Source organism: Scardinius erythrophthalmus (assembly GCF_964197995.2).
Source record: "Scardinius erythrophthalmus genome assembly, chromosome: 8".
Classification (NCBI taxonomy): Eukaryota; Metazoa; Chordata; class Actinopteri; order Cypriniformes; family Leuciscidae; genus Scardinius; species Scardinius erythrophthalmus.
In genome coordinates, this window is record NC_138228.1 from 10,851,874 (window position 1) to 10,870,429 (window position 18,556).

General features: G+C 37.0%; 1 protein-coding gene across 5 annotated transcripts; it reads left to right on the forward strand.

The window, feature by feature from the left end:
* Positions 1 to 1,088: 1,088 nt before the first annotated feature.
* On the forward strand, positions 1,089 to 18,156 carry uacaa (uveal autoantigen with coiled-coil domains and ankyrin repeats a). 5 transcript variants are annotated; one of them, XM_081373188.1, is made up of 17 exons: positions 1,210 to 1,280; positions 2,771 to 2,880; positions 3,926 to 4,053; positions 6,686 to 6,774; positions 7,763 to 7,827; positions 8,546 to 8,603; positions 9,716 to 9,786; positions 9,893 to 9,999; positions 10,706 to 10,887; positions 11,447 to 11,484; positions 12,439 to 12,501; positions 12,642 to 12,669; positions 12,787 to 12,827; positions 13,398 to 14,591; positions 15,143 to 15,271; positions 16,788 to 16,853; positions 16,947 to 18,156. In XM_081373188.1, the coding sequence occupies exons 2-17, from the start codon at positions 2,845 to 2,847 to the stop codon at positions 17,007 to 17,009; spliced, it is 2,358 nt and encodes a 785-aa protein (XP_081229314.1). In that variant the 5' UTR covers positions 1,210 to 1,280; positions 2,771 to 2,844; the 3' UTR covers positions 17,010 to 18,156. The 5 variants fall into 5 exon arrangements, 4 of the variants coding, with proteins under 4 accessions (XP_081229315.1, XP_081229314.1, XP_081229313.1 ...); XR_014030669.1 differs by lacking the exon at positions 1,210 to 1,280 and having other exon boundaries at positions 2,715 to 2,880; positions 13,398 to 14,364; positions 14,471 to 14,591; positions 16,947 to 18,141; XM_081373189.1 differs by lacking the exon at positions 12,439 to 12,501 and having other exon boundaries at positions 1,089 to 1,280; positions 16,947 to 18,155.
* Positions 18,157 to 18,556: the final 400 nt, after the last annotated feature.

Sequence of the window (18,556 nt, forward strand, 5' to 3'; positions counted from 1 at the left end):
TTCATATAACATTACAGCAATGACAGTTAAAACACTTGTATAACTGCTTTTTTAAAAATACTTTTGGCACACGGCCATGAATACACTCTATTTGGGAGGCTGCTGTTACATATTTTAAAGGCGGAATGAATGAGGTCTTTCAAGAGGCTCATGTTTGAAACTGGTTTGTCTACTGGATTTGGCGAGTTCCCAGACTTGAGCTAGATGCATTCAAACATCATAAAATGGCAGACTTTACCCCTCAAGAAAGAACAACCCTGTTTGATGCTCTTATATCAGAAGTAGCCTCAGCATCATTATTATTGTTCAGTTTTTTTGTACTTAACAAAGAAATTAGTCTCATTTTGTTTATGTTTAGAGGGCTGTTACATGATACCACAAAGAGGATGTGATTCACGAATCACAGGATGTGATTCATAACATCTGTAAAGCTGTAAAACGCTTAGGGTCATAATTAGGGGTCCAAACACCGAATTGTTTATCTTTTTCTTCATTATTTTTCTGCCCTAAAACTCTTTAGGCTTCAGAGACCGTAAATCAAAGACCAACTGCAACTCAAACGTACGTACTTTCTTCAGACACTAGGTGGCGCTATAAAAATATAATTTATATTTTCATTTATAACGCTTGAACTGGAAAAAGATTGCCCTTTAATTTGTGAGAGCAATGTCCAAACTTCAAAACATGGTACAACAGGATTTTAAAGAAAATATTGTTGAGAATATAGTCAAAGGCCCTTGAGCTGTGTTTAAAATGTTGCTATTTTTGTATCATTTTCTGTTTTGCCAAACTTCTTTGACCCAGATAATTGTCTGATAACATTGCACATATTATGATATGAATAATCTCATAAACATGTAAAGTAATAAAATGGCTACATTAACACCAATTCAGTTTCTAAAAAAGGTGCATCAGTTTATAATAAATACATGTTCATTTAAGTCAAATTTTGATTTTTAATACGCATTCTAACCAACCACTGATGACGCAACTGTGTAAGTTTGCAAACAGGACAAGCCTGCTGACAGTATTACTCGAAGCTATATCCAAAACAAACACTCATTGTCGAGCTGCTTTTGAGGGCATCTACAGTGTGTGGAATCTGCAGCCCACCAAATCATGTGAATCAGCTTTTCCACGAGCGACTTTCATACGGAGACTCCCTGTCCACGCCGATTGGCTCATTGTTACACATTTTTCCTGACGATTGGTTCATGGGAGTGCGTCAGGTCTCAATGGAGCCTGAACCTTGTAACCAAGGGGTGGAATAAAGTTTACAGGCAGGGGCGGACTTTACCATTAGGCAAAGGTCGGCAATTGCCTTGGGCCCCGAGCTACCTAGGGGCCCCCAAAATGCCCTATTAACTTATGCTTAAGTTTTTTTTTTTTTTTTTTAATTATATATTTCTAAAACTCCATTTGCGAAAAATGGCATCAATCATTAGTGTCGCAGACAGGAGGGGGCCCCCCCGCCTCACTACATTGGACTATTCCATTATCTCACTTTTACTGCGCATCTGTGAAAGTGACAAGGCTGTGCCAAAAAAACTGACAGAGAAAAAGAAGTGATTGACAGACAGAGTGTACATAGTAGACAGAGTAAAAATGAAGCGAAGCTAGCTACCCAAGCGGTGCTGAAAAAAGGAGGAAGCGGGAGGAAAGCAAAAAGTCAGAAAAAGTGCGCGGCGCGAAAGATAAACAACACGCAGTAACAGGAGGACTGGGAAATAGAGCAATTGATCCCCAGAGCAAGACGAGTCTAAACGCGAAAATTTAAAGTTTCGAAGTTACCCAAGCGGCTCAAATAAAAGAAAAAAAGTGAAAAGACGCTGATAAGTATTTGGAAACGCTGCCAATGACAAACTTTTTTATGGCTACTGTTGGGGATACAGATCAGGAACAACAACGTCCAACGCACAGAAAAATCGTGAAGCAAAGAGGACACGGAGATCGACAGACAAAACTGAGCAGTTTATGAATCATGATATTTAAAAAAATCTCAGCTCTCAGATTCTGTCAATTCTATTACGAAATTCAAATAATACCGTTTTGCCCTTTTAATGTGACGTGACAGATTCCTAGCGGCACGTGAACTGATCATCTCTACCTAATAGTAAATAAACATGAATTAACAATGTTGAAAGATACCGTATAACTTACCGAAATGTATATTCCTTATTCATAATATCGATCAATAAGTGTTTTTCAACCGCGGAAAGAGGTAAAACAGCTGGAGAACAATCGTCACATAACATTTACCTCAGGAAAGCCATTTAATTGGCTAGAAAAAAGAGCTATAGAGAGTATTTGGCTAAATATGTGTACTATAGGCCTATTACTTATTTTAACCTTAAATTATACCAGCTGATTTTTTTTTTTTGATAAAAAGTAACGCCTGTCTTGTGAAACGTTACCTAATATTTATCCAAATGAGTCAATATTGAATCAAATCACAAGAATTGAATCGAAATGGTGAAATTTGCCAAGCAAAAAAAAAGAAAAAAAAAAAGAAAATTGACCAGAAATTGTACCATGTAAACATTGTAACATGTTTCTGTTTAGGAGTAAAGAAGTGTAGCCTATGCAGGGTTTAAAGGGGACGTTTTTTCTCCTCTCTAATCTTCACCTACCCGTAGATTAGCTTTACCTCCCTATCCACCATTCAGTCAGTACATATTTTTTCGTTCTCTTTTAAAGATTGGATGGGTAGGGGCCCATAGCCTACCTTCGCCTTGGGCCCCCGATTTGCTAAATCCGCCACTGTTTACAGGCAAACTTTGACAAGAGACGCACATTTGGACACCTGGACAAGTGCACTGGGCTAGTTACTGTTATACTGGAACTATGAAAAGTTTTAAACAACGACTTAAGAAAAACGAGGTAAACATTATTGACTAGATACAAATTTTACTCTTTCGAATAGCTTGTCAAGACTTTGGACCAAGCCCATAACATGTCCTGAAACCGAGTTTGTGTGTGTGTGTAATAGAATGGGACTGTGGGTGGTCAGTCTGCGTGGTTGTAAGTTGCTGAATTGTTTTGCTGTACTCCAGGAATGAATTGTTATGTTTATGGCTAAAGTGATAAGAACCATGCGTCTGACTCGCGATTGTATCTTTAGAAGTTTTATCGCTGGCTACGCCTACTTTGCGCTTGAGCGATTGAGACAAGCAAAGATTATTTACTTTACTGTATTGTTGCAAATTTAAACAACTGTAGAACATTTTTGTAGATGTAGACTGTAGATATTCTTTGTAATTTCATCCTAGTTGCTTGACAAATTTCTTTATTTTTCTGGTTCCTTTGCCGTGAAGACTGTAAGGCTATTTGAAATAACTTGGGGAAATGCAATTGTAATGCGGTCAACAGACCTGGAACTACTTTATAGTGCTGTTATTGGAAAATAATCGATAGTTTAGAACGTCTGAGCCCATCAAAATCAATAATTCAGCATCACCTCGCCATAAATTACATTATAAAAAGGATGGTTCTAGTCTTGGATGCTGATTGGTTCATACACTTTACAGCCTGTTGTATTTAACAATATAGTGGACATGTTCACTATATCACTGTTCAGTATAGCAGAGTCATTATTTTATTTTTTTGCATAGCAACTCTGTTATTTCAGGAGGAAATATAAATGAATTTTGCTTAATAAAATAAGGGGTTAATGGCAATTGCTAGTTCTATACTGAACTATAGTGAAGGTTTCACATTAAAATATGATTTGTTTCTCTTAGACATGGAAATAAAGCACGTTTTAGGATTTTCAAAAAGAAAGTGTTCAGTAGCAGAGCCAAACCAGACAATGATAAAAGTGATGGCGGTTTCAGTGATGGCTCTGTTGAGCTGTAAGAGAGTAGGTTGTGAAATTGATGGTATGAATATTGCGTTTTCCGATGTCTTATATTTGCCTCTGTCTCAGAGTACAGAATGGGGAAAGTATGATGAGCGTCTCATGAAGGCGACCGAAAATGGAGATATAGAGAAACTCACAGCAACACTCAAGAAAGGAACCAATCCCACCAAACTAGACTCAGAGGGCCGTTCTGCGTAAGTGGCACTTTCAACATGATGCTAAAAAATTTTTTATCCAATGTACAAATAGCATTTTTTTTTATTGTCTTTACTTGAATTTTACTGAGAATAATTCTCCACTTAAGTATAATCTATATTTTATTCTATGTTTATGCAAAAAAAAAACTTTTTGCAAAGACAACTCATTTTACTGTCCTCTGTGATTCTGTGCACTACTGAGCTCATTCCCGCACTATGTTTTAAAGTGGAAGCTGAACCCCTCTATGAAAAGCTCTGGGATCAAGTGGTCTTGCGCTCTTTGATTGGAAGTAAATCTCAAAAACAGTTCTCTATCCTCCCTGCTGGGACTCCTGTGTTTACTTCTGTATGCATTTCATCACACTTGTCTCTTGCCACAAAATAGCTTTTTAATAAAAGTGCAAATGTCCAGCCAGGGGAGGAGGAAAGAAATTTTGACAGCCCAATTTTTGTTGTGCCCTCAAACAAATTTTGAGGCAATTTCACCCTTAATGCTATTTAAATCTTCCTTCAGCATTGGCTTACTCTTCTTATATTTTACCCTAAAGGATAAGCTACATAGAGTGCCCTGTTTGCTTTGTGGAGGGTTTTGTATTTTGTATTTCTTGCATGGACCTGCAGCACACTTCTCATGATAAATACTGGTATGTGTAAACAAGGAAAAACTAAGCACAAAAATAAATGTTGAAACATGAACCTCCAAGATGATTAGTATACTTTCTGATTAAGCAGTTTAAAGGTACGCTAGGTACACAAAAAAAAATCTTTTTTAAAGCTCTGAGTTTTCTCCTATAATGCCTGATGAGTTTGGAGAACACCTGACAAGAGATCAGAGACCATTCCTTTATACAGAATCTCTCCCGATCCTTCAGATTCCCAGATCCATGTTGGTGCTTCTCTTCAGTTCAGCCCACTCATTTTCTATAGGGTTCAGGGTAGGGGACAGTGCTCAGTGACACATTTTTGTGTTGATTCTGATGTTTGTTTTGGATCGTTGTCCTGATGGAAGATCCAACCAATTATAAGATTTCTAGCTGAGGCCGTCAGGTTTTGATTTTTTTATCTGTTGGTATTTGCTAGAATCCATGATACCATGTATCTGAAAAAGATGTCCAGGACCTCCAGCAAAAAAACAAACAAAAAAAAAACAGGCCCACAACATTAAAGATCCAGCGGTATATCTAACGGTGGACATGGGGTACTGTTTATCCCTGTTTGCACCAAACACATCTGGTGGGTTTGCTGCCAAAAAGCACTTTTTTAGTTTCATCTGACCATAGAACCAGGACCCTTTTGAAGTTCCAGTCGTGTCTGACAACTGAATTTGGCCTTTGTGTTTCCTTATATTTAAACTCCTGTGAAACAAGAAGTCATAGCTAGAAAATGTCATGTTCCTAGTCACCCTGGTGTGCTAAATATGTAAATATTAATGGGAATATACTTCAAAGATATTTACTCATAAAAAATTCTGGGGTGTCAATAATTATGGCCAACTTGTTTTGGAGAAAAACATTTATTTCATAATGTGAAATTAAATAATTAATAATTAGAATGAAAGATCAAAAGGATGAACAATGCAGATTTATTTTTACAGCCATCTTTGATCATAATTACCAGGGGTGCCATTAATTCTGACCACAACTGTAAATAAGGCATGAAAGAAGTTCCGAAACAGGAACATGAGAAGCATAGAAGTTGTTCCGGAGAGTAAATGTCTTCATAAAGCTTTCTAACATCAAAGGTGTTTAACTAAATCATAAATGTGTGGCACAGCAGTGCTCTGGTGATAATATGTTTATGGGAGGGTATTAAATATGGTGTGCTGTGCGGTGTGTTATGTAGCCTATCATTTTCCTACGTTTCTTCTTTTATCTCTTCCGGTCAGCTGTTTTTAAACGGGGTTGTATTAGATGTGTCGGGCCTCATGACAGGATTTTAGTCATGTTCTGTTGATGTTAAATATTTCCTACTTTCCAATGTTTTTCTGGCAAATTGAATATGTATTTCCTTGCTTTAACCTTGTCAGTAAACATGATGGAATAAAGAAATGTCATTTTTTTTATATATTTAGCTCCTGTGCATTTAATTGTCATTCCTTTTTCAAATAGATTTTAAAAATATTTTTTTTCTCCTCTTATTTTCTGCTACAAAACATGTTCATACCCACTCCTACATCTCTTTGATCTTTCTTTTGTCCTCTAAGCTCTAACTATTTCAACGTACAAGCTTCAACAGTTCTGGTGATCTAATTCACTCAAATGTATCATGTCTGCTTTGTGACTAGGCTCAAGGAGTGGTTGTGCCTATTTTCTGTTGAAACAGGCCTTTGCTACTATGTTGTTGCATGTTTTTTTTTTTTTCATGTTTCTTGGCTCTTAATACATAATCAGAATCACTGGTGAATCACATATGTTGTAAATGCATATTCTGATCTCCATGGAAGTATGATAGGCTATATATTAACCTGTGCAAATATCTGCATTAAATATACTTTATTCTTGTTGTAAAATAAAATTATTGACATTGAAATTAATGAACATTATTATTGATGTAATAATCAATATAATGCTTATAATGCAATATAATGCTTATATTTAATAAATTTACTTGTATTTTTTATTTTTTTAAGGTTTCATGTTGCTGCTAGCAAAGGCCTCATAAACAGTCTAAATGTTTTCCTGGATAACGGTGTCAACTTGAAGGCTGTAGATGCTGCCGGTAAGACTTTCATAAGTAATCACATTTCTCATTCCTCTATCTGAAGACCTGACCCTCCTGATAATCAACCAATACATTTTGTTTAAATGTTGTGCGGTTGTTCGTGCGTTAGCCTAAAGACAAGCTTAATTTAACTCGGAGCTCAAGCCGAGCCTCGGGTTCGAGCCTCCTCCAAGGACAGCAAGCCAAATTAGTTTACTATTAACCTTTAAGGATGAACGGGCAGGCGAACTTGTGAATACTAGTTAGCCTAGTATTCTGCTGTGGTATTGAAATTGGAATCGAGAATTGAGAAATTTTCGCTGGTATCTATATGACAATATTTGGCCGAGATACAACTATTTGAAAATCTGGAATCTGAGGGTGCAAAGAAATCGAAACATTGAGAAAATCGCCTTTAAAGTTGTCCATTTATGTTCGTGATTGTGCTGCATTCACTCAGAAAAATAAATGTTTTATATATGTACGGTAAGAGATTTATGGAAAGCTCTATGATCTTAACTTAATATCCTAATGATTTTTGGCATAAAAGAAAAATCGATAATTTTGACCCAAAAAATGTATTGTTGGCTATTGCCACAAATATACCTGTGCTACTTGTGAATGGTTTTGTGATCCAGGGTCACATATTAGGTTTTGGTCATAATTGTGTTAAATAATCGTAATTACGACATTGACAAAAAATAATCATAATTATGATTTTTGACATAATCGATCAGCCCCGGTCTGAGATCACATTGAAAAACTGGGATTCAAAATCTATTTAAACCTTGAAATAAACAGAAAGGATTTCGATTTTCGCTAAACAAACAATTAAATCTGTGAAATTGATCATGAGATTCCTTCGTACAGATGACCAGAATCATGAAGTTTGAATCTCATGATCAGTTTGAACTCAAACGTATGAAATTCAAGCAGCTCAAGTGCTGCAAACAACATTTCTGACTTTTAAACCTCACATAATTATGTATGTTGTTCCTCTCTGCAGGGAAAACAGCTTTGCATCTGTCTGCAGCAGGCGGTCATCCCATGTGTGTGCAGAGGCTTCTGCAGGTACTGTCCAACAACAATCACAGGAAGAAAGACTAATGAGAAACCGCATTGGAATGTCACAATGTTGACGTATAACCAACCCCTTTAGCGATTGCTCTGCCAAAGACCGCTCAATGCTTTCTTTTCTTTTCATACCCTGTTTTATGTTTAAAGCCCTTGCTTATTTGTTTTTTTTTTTACTTTCTCTGGACTTTCCTTTGCTTTTGATCTCCACATGAAACTGTGCGCTGAAGGCAGGGCTGGAGCAATTTACTCCACTTTTTTGTATTATATAGCAACCATTCTTTTGCTCACAAACGCACCGTTAAGAATGCGAGGTGTGTTATCTGGTGTGGAAATGTGAATTTTCTTTCGTAAAGCTTTGATGTGAATGCAGCTATAATTAAATGCAAGTGAAAATGAAGGAAATTAATGCAAATGAGTTTCAACTGGCAGTCAATTGCATTAAAGTAGTGCAAAAGCAAAATAATTCAAACCATGAACAATTTAAAGCATTCAATTTTTTTTACTTTTGATTGAGCCAAATTCTAAATATATATTTGCATTTATGATAAGCATTTGTGCAATTTACATTCTTTTCAATATCTTTCATTCTTTTTCAGTTTTCTTAGCTTGTTGAGCAGAGGAATATGTAAATTAACTTTAGCTGTAAAAAAAATCATTGAAGATTTGAAAACTCGGATTGTATGATATTGTTAAATATTTTCTTTTCCAACAGTGCAAATGTCCTGTTGACAGCGCAGACCTGCAGGGCCGTACAGCTTTGCATGATGCAGGTGTGTGGATTTTCCTTTTTTAAAATTTATTTTATTAATATTTCATTTAAAGTCTGCGCCGATAGTCTCGTGGGCAAGTGCGCCAACATTTAGCGCCGCTGTGCTTCGTGCGACCTGAGTTCGAGTTTCCGGCTTGTGGACCTTTCCCGATCACGTCCCCCCCCTCTCTCTCCCACCTCACTTCCTGTCTAGCTACTGTCCTATCCAATAAGAGGCAAAAACGCCAACAAAAAAAATATTCCATTTAAAATGTAGTAATTTTTTTCCCTCATAATTTATAATTCTACATTTGCTTTTGTTTCACTGACTAATCGACAACAATGTTTCATTTAAAGAATGTTGGTAACCAAAGAGTTCATAGTAGCCACTGACTTCCATAGTATTTTTTTTCCTACTATGGAAGTCAATGGCTACTGTCAACTGTCTGGTTACCAACATTCTTTAAAAAATCTTTTTTTGTGTTCAACAGAAGAAAGAAACTCGAGTAAATTATGACAGAATTAAACATTTTTGGTGAACTATCTCTTTAAGAACGAAACGTTGCTGTCTGTTGCTGGGAGACCTTGCATTTCTGCTATGTTTGGAACTATATTTGTTGCAAAATAGAGCAAAAGCGGTCAAAATTTACAATGTTGTGTCTAAAAATCAGGTTATTGTTTATTGAACTGTTGTATAAAATTAATGTCATATTTGTAATCGTGCTGATATTCGAGAAAATGGCACTCTTGCTCTTGTAATATTGATTAACTATTATGTTATAAACACAAAATACAAGAACTCATGCAAGGCAATTCATATCTTGAATTTTGGGGGCATTATTATTATTATTTTAGTGACTTTTCCGACCTTGCACAACACTGTTTTACATCAACACCAGACTAGCTTGCTTGTTGTTAAGCTTAATGGAGGACATACCACAATTTTGGGTGTTGCATGCTCAGATGCATTTTGGGTGTGTGTGTCAGATTTATTATCGTCATTCTTTTCAGGCAAATCTTTCATTATGAATTCTTCAACTGCTGCATGAGGATGCATCAAGGACTGATATAATGTCTAGCTGTCAGAGTTGATTGGAAAATTATAACGTCTTGTGTCATGTTATTGTTTTTCAGCAAATGTAGGCTGTAAAGCCACCATCAAAATGCTCTTTGACAGCGGTGCATCTGTTGATGCTACTGACGCAGTAAGTAAAATGGTTTTGAAAGATCAATTAATTTTGCACACTGTGTATATATAAGAAGCGATGTGAGAAAGTGCGATGTTATATTGATTTTATGTACCTTTTTCAGGATGGTAGATCACCTTTGTTGCTTGCTGCTAAGATGAGCCAACCAAGAGCATGCCAGTTGCTTGTGCAATATGGAGCACGCACTGTTCTTCGAGACAAGCAAAGCAAGTAAGGGAAAGCATTTAAAAATGATCTTATTTTCTTTTGTGCATTAATAATGATCCACAAAGAGTTTGCAAAAATCAAATATGCATGAGCAAAGTATCAGCCAGAAGAGGAAGATTACATTTTAAATTCAAATATATTTATATTCAGTTTCATTTTATTCACTAATGTGAATCAACTTGCAAGAAAATCCATCTTCTACAAGGAAGTCATCTGTTTTCTTTCTTTCCATTGAAGTGGCACACATTTGCATGTGTACACTGCAGAAAGCAGCAGTAGGAACAATGCTCAAGTGCATAGCACACTTATGTTGCATTCATTTTCAGAACTAGTGAAGCTTCACTATATACCTTTATTTGTTATTTATCAGCATTCAATGACAAGTGCAGCAAACAATTTTAATCAATATTTTAACATTTTTAGTGCTGCCAAAACCAATTCAACTCATGAGATTCATTAAATGTTGAAAAGCATTACAATTATTTAATAAATAATACAATGATATAGTTCAGTATAACTCATGAACTGCTTTTGATGAGTCTTAGAAAAAGCTCATTCAAGTAAAGATATCTTTTAAGCTTTGTGGAAATAATTATAAAGTTTGTTTGACCTTGAGTTGTGCCATACCAACTGATCAATAATTTTTTCTATCTTCTGTTTTTCTGACTTGTTATATTTTATGTTCTGTATATGTGTGTGTTCTGTCTAGGACTGCGCTAATATTAGCTTGTGAGAACTCCTGTAAAGAAGTGGTGGAGATTCTTCTGAAGACTAAGGCAGATGTTTCAGCAGTGGACATTTATGGCCATGATGCTTACCACTATGCCAGACTAAGTCAGAATCAAGACTTGATCACTCTTGTACAACATGCCTTGGAAACAACCACTAAAGGTAAAAAACACCATGTCATTTTGTGACAGCAAGGTAGTGCAAAGTGACAGTGTTGTTATCATTACATGTTGAAATTGCTGAACCTGCTCATGCAGACAGCAGGTCAGTCGAGATTTAAATTTAGATCCCATATCAACAATCACACTGTCATTACTGGATAATGTCATGTAATTTAAGAGAAGTGTCTGAAAGATACAGATCCAGCTGTGCTCACATAGACTTCTCAGATTCTAACTAAAAGCATCAGTTTCTAGAGTTGGCCGAACTGTATTCCTTTTCCAAGAACTGTCTTATTTAAAGAGAGAGGCTTATTCCAAGCAAATCAGCCGCTTATTATTAGAAGATCACTTGGGTCCCTGAAAGATGCTTTTCATGTAATATCTGCCATATCACCAGATTAAAATTAAATGCAACAATTAAAATGCAACAATTAGTTAATAAAGTGATTGCCATGTAAATCAACGCACATTCATGGCATGTTAAATATTAGTAATAATAATATCTTGTCTGAAATGTGCATTATGTGCTATAACGTGCTATAACATTTTTTTGTTTTCAGCCAAAGAGACTGCCAGTGTTTCACAGAAGATTCAACAGGTAACATTGACTTTTTGCTGACAATTTAACTCTTTGACGCATTTGCATTCGGGATTCACAGTCAAGTTCAAGTACTTTTAATCCAAGACAGGAAAGGCAGTAACAGCAGACAAATAAGGTCATGAGTTTGCTGCACTGCACTCAAGTGAACTCTATCTATTTATTGATCTTACTGCCATCTAGAGTCTTAAATGCCCATCACAGTGCACTTTAATTAGAGCCATCCTAATCTGCGGTCACTTGAGAATGATGATGGTGTGCTATGTCCATCTCTGCAATGATGGAAATCAGTCGGATGAAATTCCTAGTTCTTCTGCAGCTGTCGATGGAGATGAATACTGATTCTCATGCTCATGTGAATATCTCAACCATACATGTGGAAATCTATAGTTTCTTACTTCTAACACATCTATTATGGATCCACCCTTCAGGCTATGTTTCAGTGATTTACTGTAGGGAGATGCATTTATTATTAAAGAATTGTTAGCGAAGTTATTATGGAAATATAGATTTATTTCTATCTAAAGACCATGTCATCAGAGATTTTTGATAATAATAATAATAATAATTAATTCATTACATTTATATAGCGCTTTTCTCGACACTCAAAGCGCTTTACATAGAAGGGGGGAATCTCCTCAACCACCACCAATGTGCAGCATCCACTTGGATGATGCGACGGCAGCCATATTGCGCCAGAACGCCCACCACACACCAGCTTACTGGTGGAGAGGAGACAGTGATGAAGCCAATCAGTATATATGGGGAGGATTAGGAGGCCATGATGGACAGAGGCCACTGGGCAAATTTGGCCAGGATGCCGGGGTTACACCCCTACTCTTTCGAAAGACATCCTGGGATTTTTAATGACCACAGAGAGTCAGGACCTCGGTTTTACGTCTCATCCGAAGGATGATAAGAATAGAAAGTTTTTCTTTCTTTCTGAATGCACAGGCTAAACCCTGGACCAAAGCAGGATCAGTAAAGACGGAGAAAGCTTTGTCAGAGCCACTAACAGTGAGTTTCTTAGAGGATGGCATTTGATTTAATTTGATTGACATTTGAAGTCTGTGCTATCAGGCAGTCATTTTGCTCTCCTGTAGCTGATTGTGATCAGTTGTGAATGTCATCAATAAAGGGTTGTGTCTGAATTACAGAAGGAACATGGCAGTCACTCCACTGAAGGTAACTTGGAATGTGTTTATATATAATGGCAGAACATCATGATTGCAATCAGTCATATCACAAAAGCTTTCCAGGTCTGGGTTCTGATATTTTAAACATATTTTCTGTTCCCTGAAGGAAAAGCTGCCAAACAAGGTCATAATCTGGATTCTACACAGGTATCCTGCCTAACCTGCCTAACCCGATCTGTGTCTGAAGAGTTTGCTTTATGACAGTGTCATTAAGTATTTTTAGGTTTAGTTAACTCCTTAGTTTTGAAGTATGCGACCTTGATATCTTGCTCACAGTTTGTCCTTTTATCAGCCATTTAAATTCAATTTTACATTAAGGTCTTCACCACAAAATCAGTCATTCGATCGATCAATCAATCAATCAATCAATCAACCAATCAATCAATACCTTTTTAGGGTTTTGGGTAAAAAAATTATGTATGTGACTTTGATATCTTGCTCATAGTCATTTTATCAGGCAGTTAAATTAAACTTTCCATTAACTTTCCATTATTATATTATGTATAATGCAGTCAACCAAGTAAATTTGTATAATGTGAACACTTTTTTTCTGACAGAATATAAATTGAATAGATTATAAATAGGTTATAACTTCACTTGATATCAGACTCAATTTACATCCCGTTCTCAACTAACTGAAACATTACAGCAGTTGATCTAAAATAGACAAACGTAAGAGTATTTCTTACTTCAACATTACCCTTGTCAATTATTCAGGTCAGGCCTGCACAGTCAGCTCCTGTGCCAGTGAGATCTACTCCGATGGAGTTATTGCCCGGTGAGGTGGAGGCCCTTAGGAGAGAACTACGAGATGCACGGAGGAGGCAAGAAGTAGCAGAGGCGGAGGTGCACAGGCTGGACGCGGCACTGGCTCTGCGTTGTCAGGAATACGAAAGTCTGAGGAGGAGCAGCGAACAAGCTCTGCATGCGTCCCATAACCGATCATGGGAGCTGGAGGAGGCCTTGGGTGAGGTGCAAAGAAGGATGGCCGGCTCAGAATCCCGAGTGAGACAGATGCAAGCTCATCTAGTAGCCGTCAGGGAGCACTTGGTGGAAGAGCTGAGAGTCCAGCTTCAAGAAGTCAAAGGTCAGCGGGAGGCAGCCGTAGCCGAACTGGGGAGAATGCAGAAGGAGCTCAGCCAGAGCAGGAGGGAGGTAGAGCAGCAGAAGCAGAACCAGGGCTCCTTGATGCAGGAACTTAGCCGGCTTTCCCAGGAGCTGCTCAGCAGAGAAGAGCAAATAAACACACTGAAGACAAGGTTAGCAGGAATGGAGACACAGCAGGCTGAGACGACGTGTAAAGAAGCTCAGACCCCATCAGAATGGTACCCGACACATGCGAAGAGCACCATGACTGACCTCATCACGGAGACCAGCGAACCGACCGTAGATCTGGAGAACTACATCAGCAAGGGTGAGCACACAGTCATAACTAGCTCACTGAACAATTCACTGCAACAGGCTGAAACCAAAGCTGACGAGGCTCTACAGAAGTACCAGTGCGCCCAGGAAGAGAACCAGAGCCTGCTGAGAGAACTTCAAGAGCAAAAGACAGAGCTGGACACAATCCAGGAGGCTCTGAAGTCCAAGTTTGCTCCTGTTGTCTTAGTGGAGGAAAAGGAGAAAGAGGTGGAACGACTCAAACTAGCCCTTGAAGAGATGGAGAAGAGACAAAACCAGGCCAGTGTGAGCATCTCAAACACAAAAGAGGAGGGTGTTCGGAGAGAAGAACACAGGCAGCCGTGCGCAAGTCAAGTACAGCATAACCAAGTATCTTCTTCTACAGGGAGTGACAGAGCAGAATGTGAAGTCACTAGAATTGCAGCGGAAAACGTGCAGCCAAGTGAAATAGAAAGCAAAAGTAGCACAACTGAGGACCAGGGGAGGACATCACCAGATCAAGTTGTCAAGGTTAATGATTATTGCTTAAATTCATGACTATTTTTTTTTCTCACAGATCATCAATGCATTGAGATTGTCCCAAAATCCAGATATCAATACAGATTCTATTAATAAACATTTAATGTATAATTTTGTCATTTTACAAGCATTATTAAAATGTTTTGGAATGCACCAATACTAAAATTAAAATGAATTCAAATGATTGATAAATGGCCGATATTCAAATTCTATGCGTTTTTTGTCTAAATAAATTAAGAAATAAAAACTAAAAACTAAAAAATCGTCATTTTAAATGCTACAAGTACATTTAGGCATCACAACTTTATAATGTACACAGTATAAAAAAATGATATTCATTTTGAGATTTGCCATAGATAACATTTTATTGAAGTGTAATTCAATTGTTAATGTTTTAAAAAAATCAACTTTAAGTGAGCATTAGATGGCAGCGAAGGTAATCAAAATATAAAAATATGGGAAATGAGCTTGAAATATCTCTAATATCAGCAAATAGCCTAAAGAAATTGTAAAAATGTAATTACATGTGTTCTCTATCTCAGTCATCAGTGAAGCATGAGGGACAGAGGTTGGCTCAGGTCAACATATCAGAACCCGTCGGCTCCTGTGAACCATCACAATCGGACAGCTCCCTCCAGGCTCAGGTCTACAGCCTACAACAGCAGCTAGAGGTTAGTTACTCACAGGTCGCTCGATTCTTTAGGGCTGTTTTTGAGAGTCTGCTTTGTTTAAGCTTTGTTAGACTTGAGAGGTCAGTGCTTTTAGTGCAAATTGGATTTTGATAGGATTCTTTAGTATAGGCAGAGCTGTTGAAAAAGAAAGACACACTGGGATTTCGCCGCCACAAACTTACACTGTCAACCTGTTTGATTGGGTTTAAGCAGGACAGATAGCAACAGCTTGTTTATTTGCAGCAATTTTTGTAAATATTAACGCATAATATGCACTGATTTCTACGTTGACTACATTTATGTTAGCATTTTTTCTTAATGGAGAGTTAATGGAGAACCAGCATTAATCAGTTGTGTTTAACTTTGGAGGGAAGGTGGATTGTTTCCATAACTCCCATATTATAAACTCCTATAATATAGAATACATTTACAGCATTCATATTTTTAGCATGCTTTTATGGTCATATTTATATGCTTGCACACACAAGCACACACAGCAAATAAATGTCAATAAACACCAACAACTGCTCAATTCAACCCAAGAAAGAAGTTTGGTTGTGCAAAATAAACAAGGCAACCAATTCACTTAACAACACATTTTATTACATAATACATCCAGGGAGAGGGTAGATAAGTGGTTCCTTCTGTCGGCACTCATTCTGGGTTTAATAGTTGGTTTAGTTTAAGTAGGAGAATTTTCCCAAACCATAAAGGAAACACTTAATCTTTCAGTTTATCATAAACGTTCATTTTATTAAATCACCACATTTGGAGATGCGTGGTTTTCAATGGTATGAAACATTGTACACTGAAAAGTAACTACTGTAGTACCTAAAGCCCTAAGTATACTTTTTTTGCGACGGCCCGTGCACTGTCCACATGACGTCATTTTCGTCATCAGGAGGGTTTGTGTGCAGCCCAATTTTCGTGTCCATGCACAACAGCACGTGCGAGTGACTTTAGCACTTGAAAACGAAGTCCACTGGATAGTGTGCATACGCAGAACGCTTCTTTTTTTGCTCACAGCCAAAGGAGTATACTTTGAAAGGCTTGTGCACTCAACTGTGAGATGGAGCAGAACACAGAAAATGAAGTGTACGTGGGCCTTAAAGCTGTCAAACAAGTGTAGTGGAGTAAAACGTCTCTGAGATGTGGAGTAAAAGCATAAAGTTACATTAAATGGAAATGCTTAAGAAAAGTACAGTTCTTGTGTAAATGTACTTTTGTTACGTTTTACCACTGGAAATAGACCATGTCATATGCCCCAGAGGAGACTGTACACCGTGCTGGTAACTTCATAGAAGCAATTTTTGCACTCCCACAGAGTAATCACTCTCAGGAGACATGTTAACTTTCATTAAAGTACTCACCCACAATGCTTTTACTGTGATCCAGCACTTTGACATGTATTGTACATTTCTAAATTAAATTCAAGTTTAAGCATTAATCATTTTTCTTTTGTAACTGATGTGAAAACCAATGCGTTATGAACTTGTTCTCTTACTTTTATTGCCAGAACTCGGAAAAGCATTACAGACATGTGCTTTCAATATACCGAACACGTTTGCTCAGTGCAGCACAGGTAACATTTTATTATGTTTATTTTCTTATTATGCTTTCAAAAGTAAACCCATGAGAATAGCAGTGTTCTAGAAGCTGTGGTCTTCTTTTGCAGGGTTTCATGGATGAAGAGGCCAGAGTGGCTCTGCTTCAGATTGCCAAGATGAGAGAGTGCTGAGTGTGTGCTGAGCATTCATTGTGCATATGCATATATGTATAGACACTACTGTTGAAAAGTTTGGGGTTGGTAAGATTTTTGTAATGTTTTTTAAAGAAGTCTCATCTGTTAACCATGGCTTGATCAATTGTGAAATGTTTTTACAATTTAAAATAACTGCTTTCTATTTAAACATGTCAACATTTTTCTGTAATGGCACAGCTGAATTATCAGCATCATCAGTCCAGTCTTCAGTGTCATATGATCCTTCAGAAATCAGTCTAATATGCTGATTTGAAGAAACATTTCTTATTATTGTCAATGTTGAAAACAGTTGTGCTGCTTAATGTTTTTGTGGAAACCGTGATACATGTTTTTCATGATTCATTGATGAATAGAAATAACATTCTAAATGTCTTTACTGTCACTTTTGATCAATTTAAAGGTAGGGTAGGTGATTAGTTCCAGAATTTTTTTTGTAATGCTGGATGAAAGTCTTTTCACATCCTGATAGTGATCACTAAGTTAAGTGGTCTAAATGTATTTATAAATGTATGTATCTAAATGTATGTATCTATGCAGAGTTAGACAGACGTCAGTCACAGAGCACCGCAACAGAAACAGAAGTGTGACGCTTTACTCCCTTCTGTACGTGTTCATATTTTTGGAGGAGGCGTGGCTTTGTAGAGTGCTCTGAATGGAGGGTGGGATCTTATGCTTTCATGCTGAAAATTGCCTCCTCTACCTTTAACACATTGTTACTGAATAAAAGTGTTCATTTATTTCTGTAAAAAATACATTGCTGACCCTTTGACCCTTAACTTTTGAAATGTAGAGTAAATGTATACATTACACTGTGTCTACAATGGACATGATGAAGGGACCATTGTAAATCCATTGAGGTCCAGCTTTCTGGACCTAATCGGTGGAGCTAGGAGGTCCAAACACACCATAACCCTCACCTTAAACCTAGTATCCCTAAACCGATTGTGTCCGGTGTAGACATGGTGTTAATCACTAGATCTTTAACAGAAAACAAAGAATCAACTTTGGTGTAATTTAGGTTTATTTATGCCCCCCTTTCATTAATCAGTGTCTTGTGCAAATTAACTTGCTCTTTGTAACAAAATTAAACAAAATATTAAACATGTTGAAATATATACCCTGTAAAAAAATCTCTTTTTTTAGGCCTTTTTGAGTTTTACTTGTCTAAATTTGTGTATATTTGTTTTTGGTTATTTATTAGGGGTGTAACAATACATCGATATGAATGATATATTGACATATTGATCAAATGACTAATGATGCGATGTATCAATGTAACGCGTAAAAAGAAATCTCAACTCTTTATTTCGACTCTCCACATTTTCTCACAATGTCCATCTACAGTATGCATTACCGCCAAACGCATGCATTCTCGTTTAACACATGTCAGGGTTCGAATATAAGGATTACTGCAAAAGGACCTTACAAAATCTCACATTTTTAGGGAATTATCCTGCTTTTCACTTTAGAATACTGTTCCAAATAATTCGTAATTAATTCTGAAAGATTTGATATGCTAATAC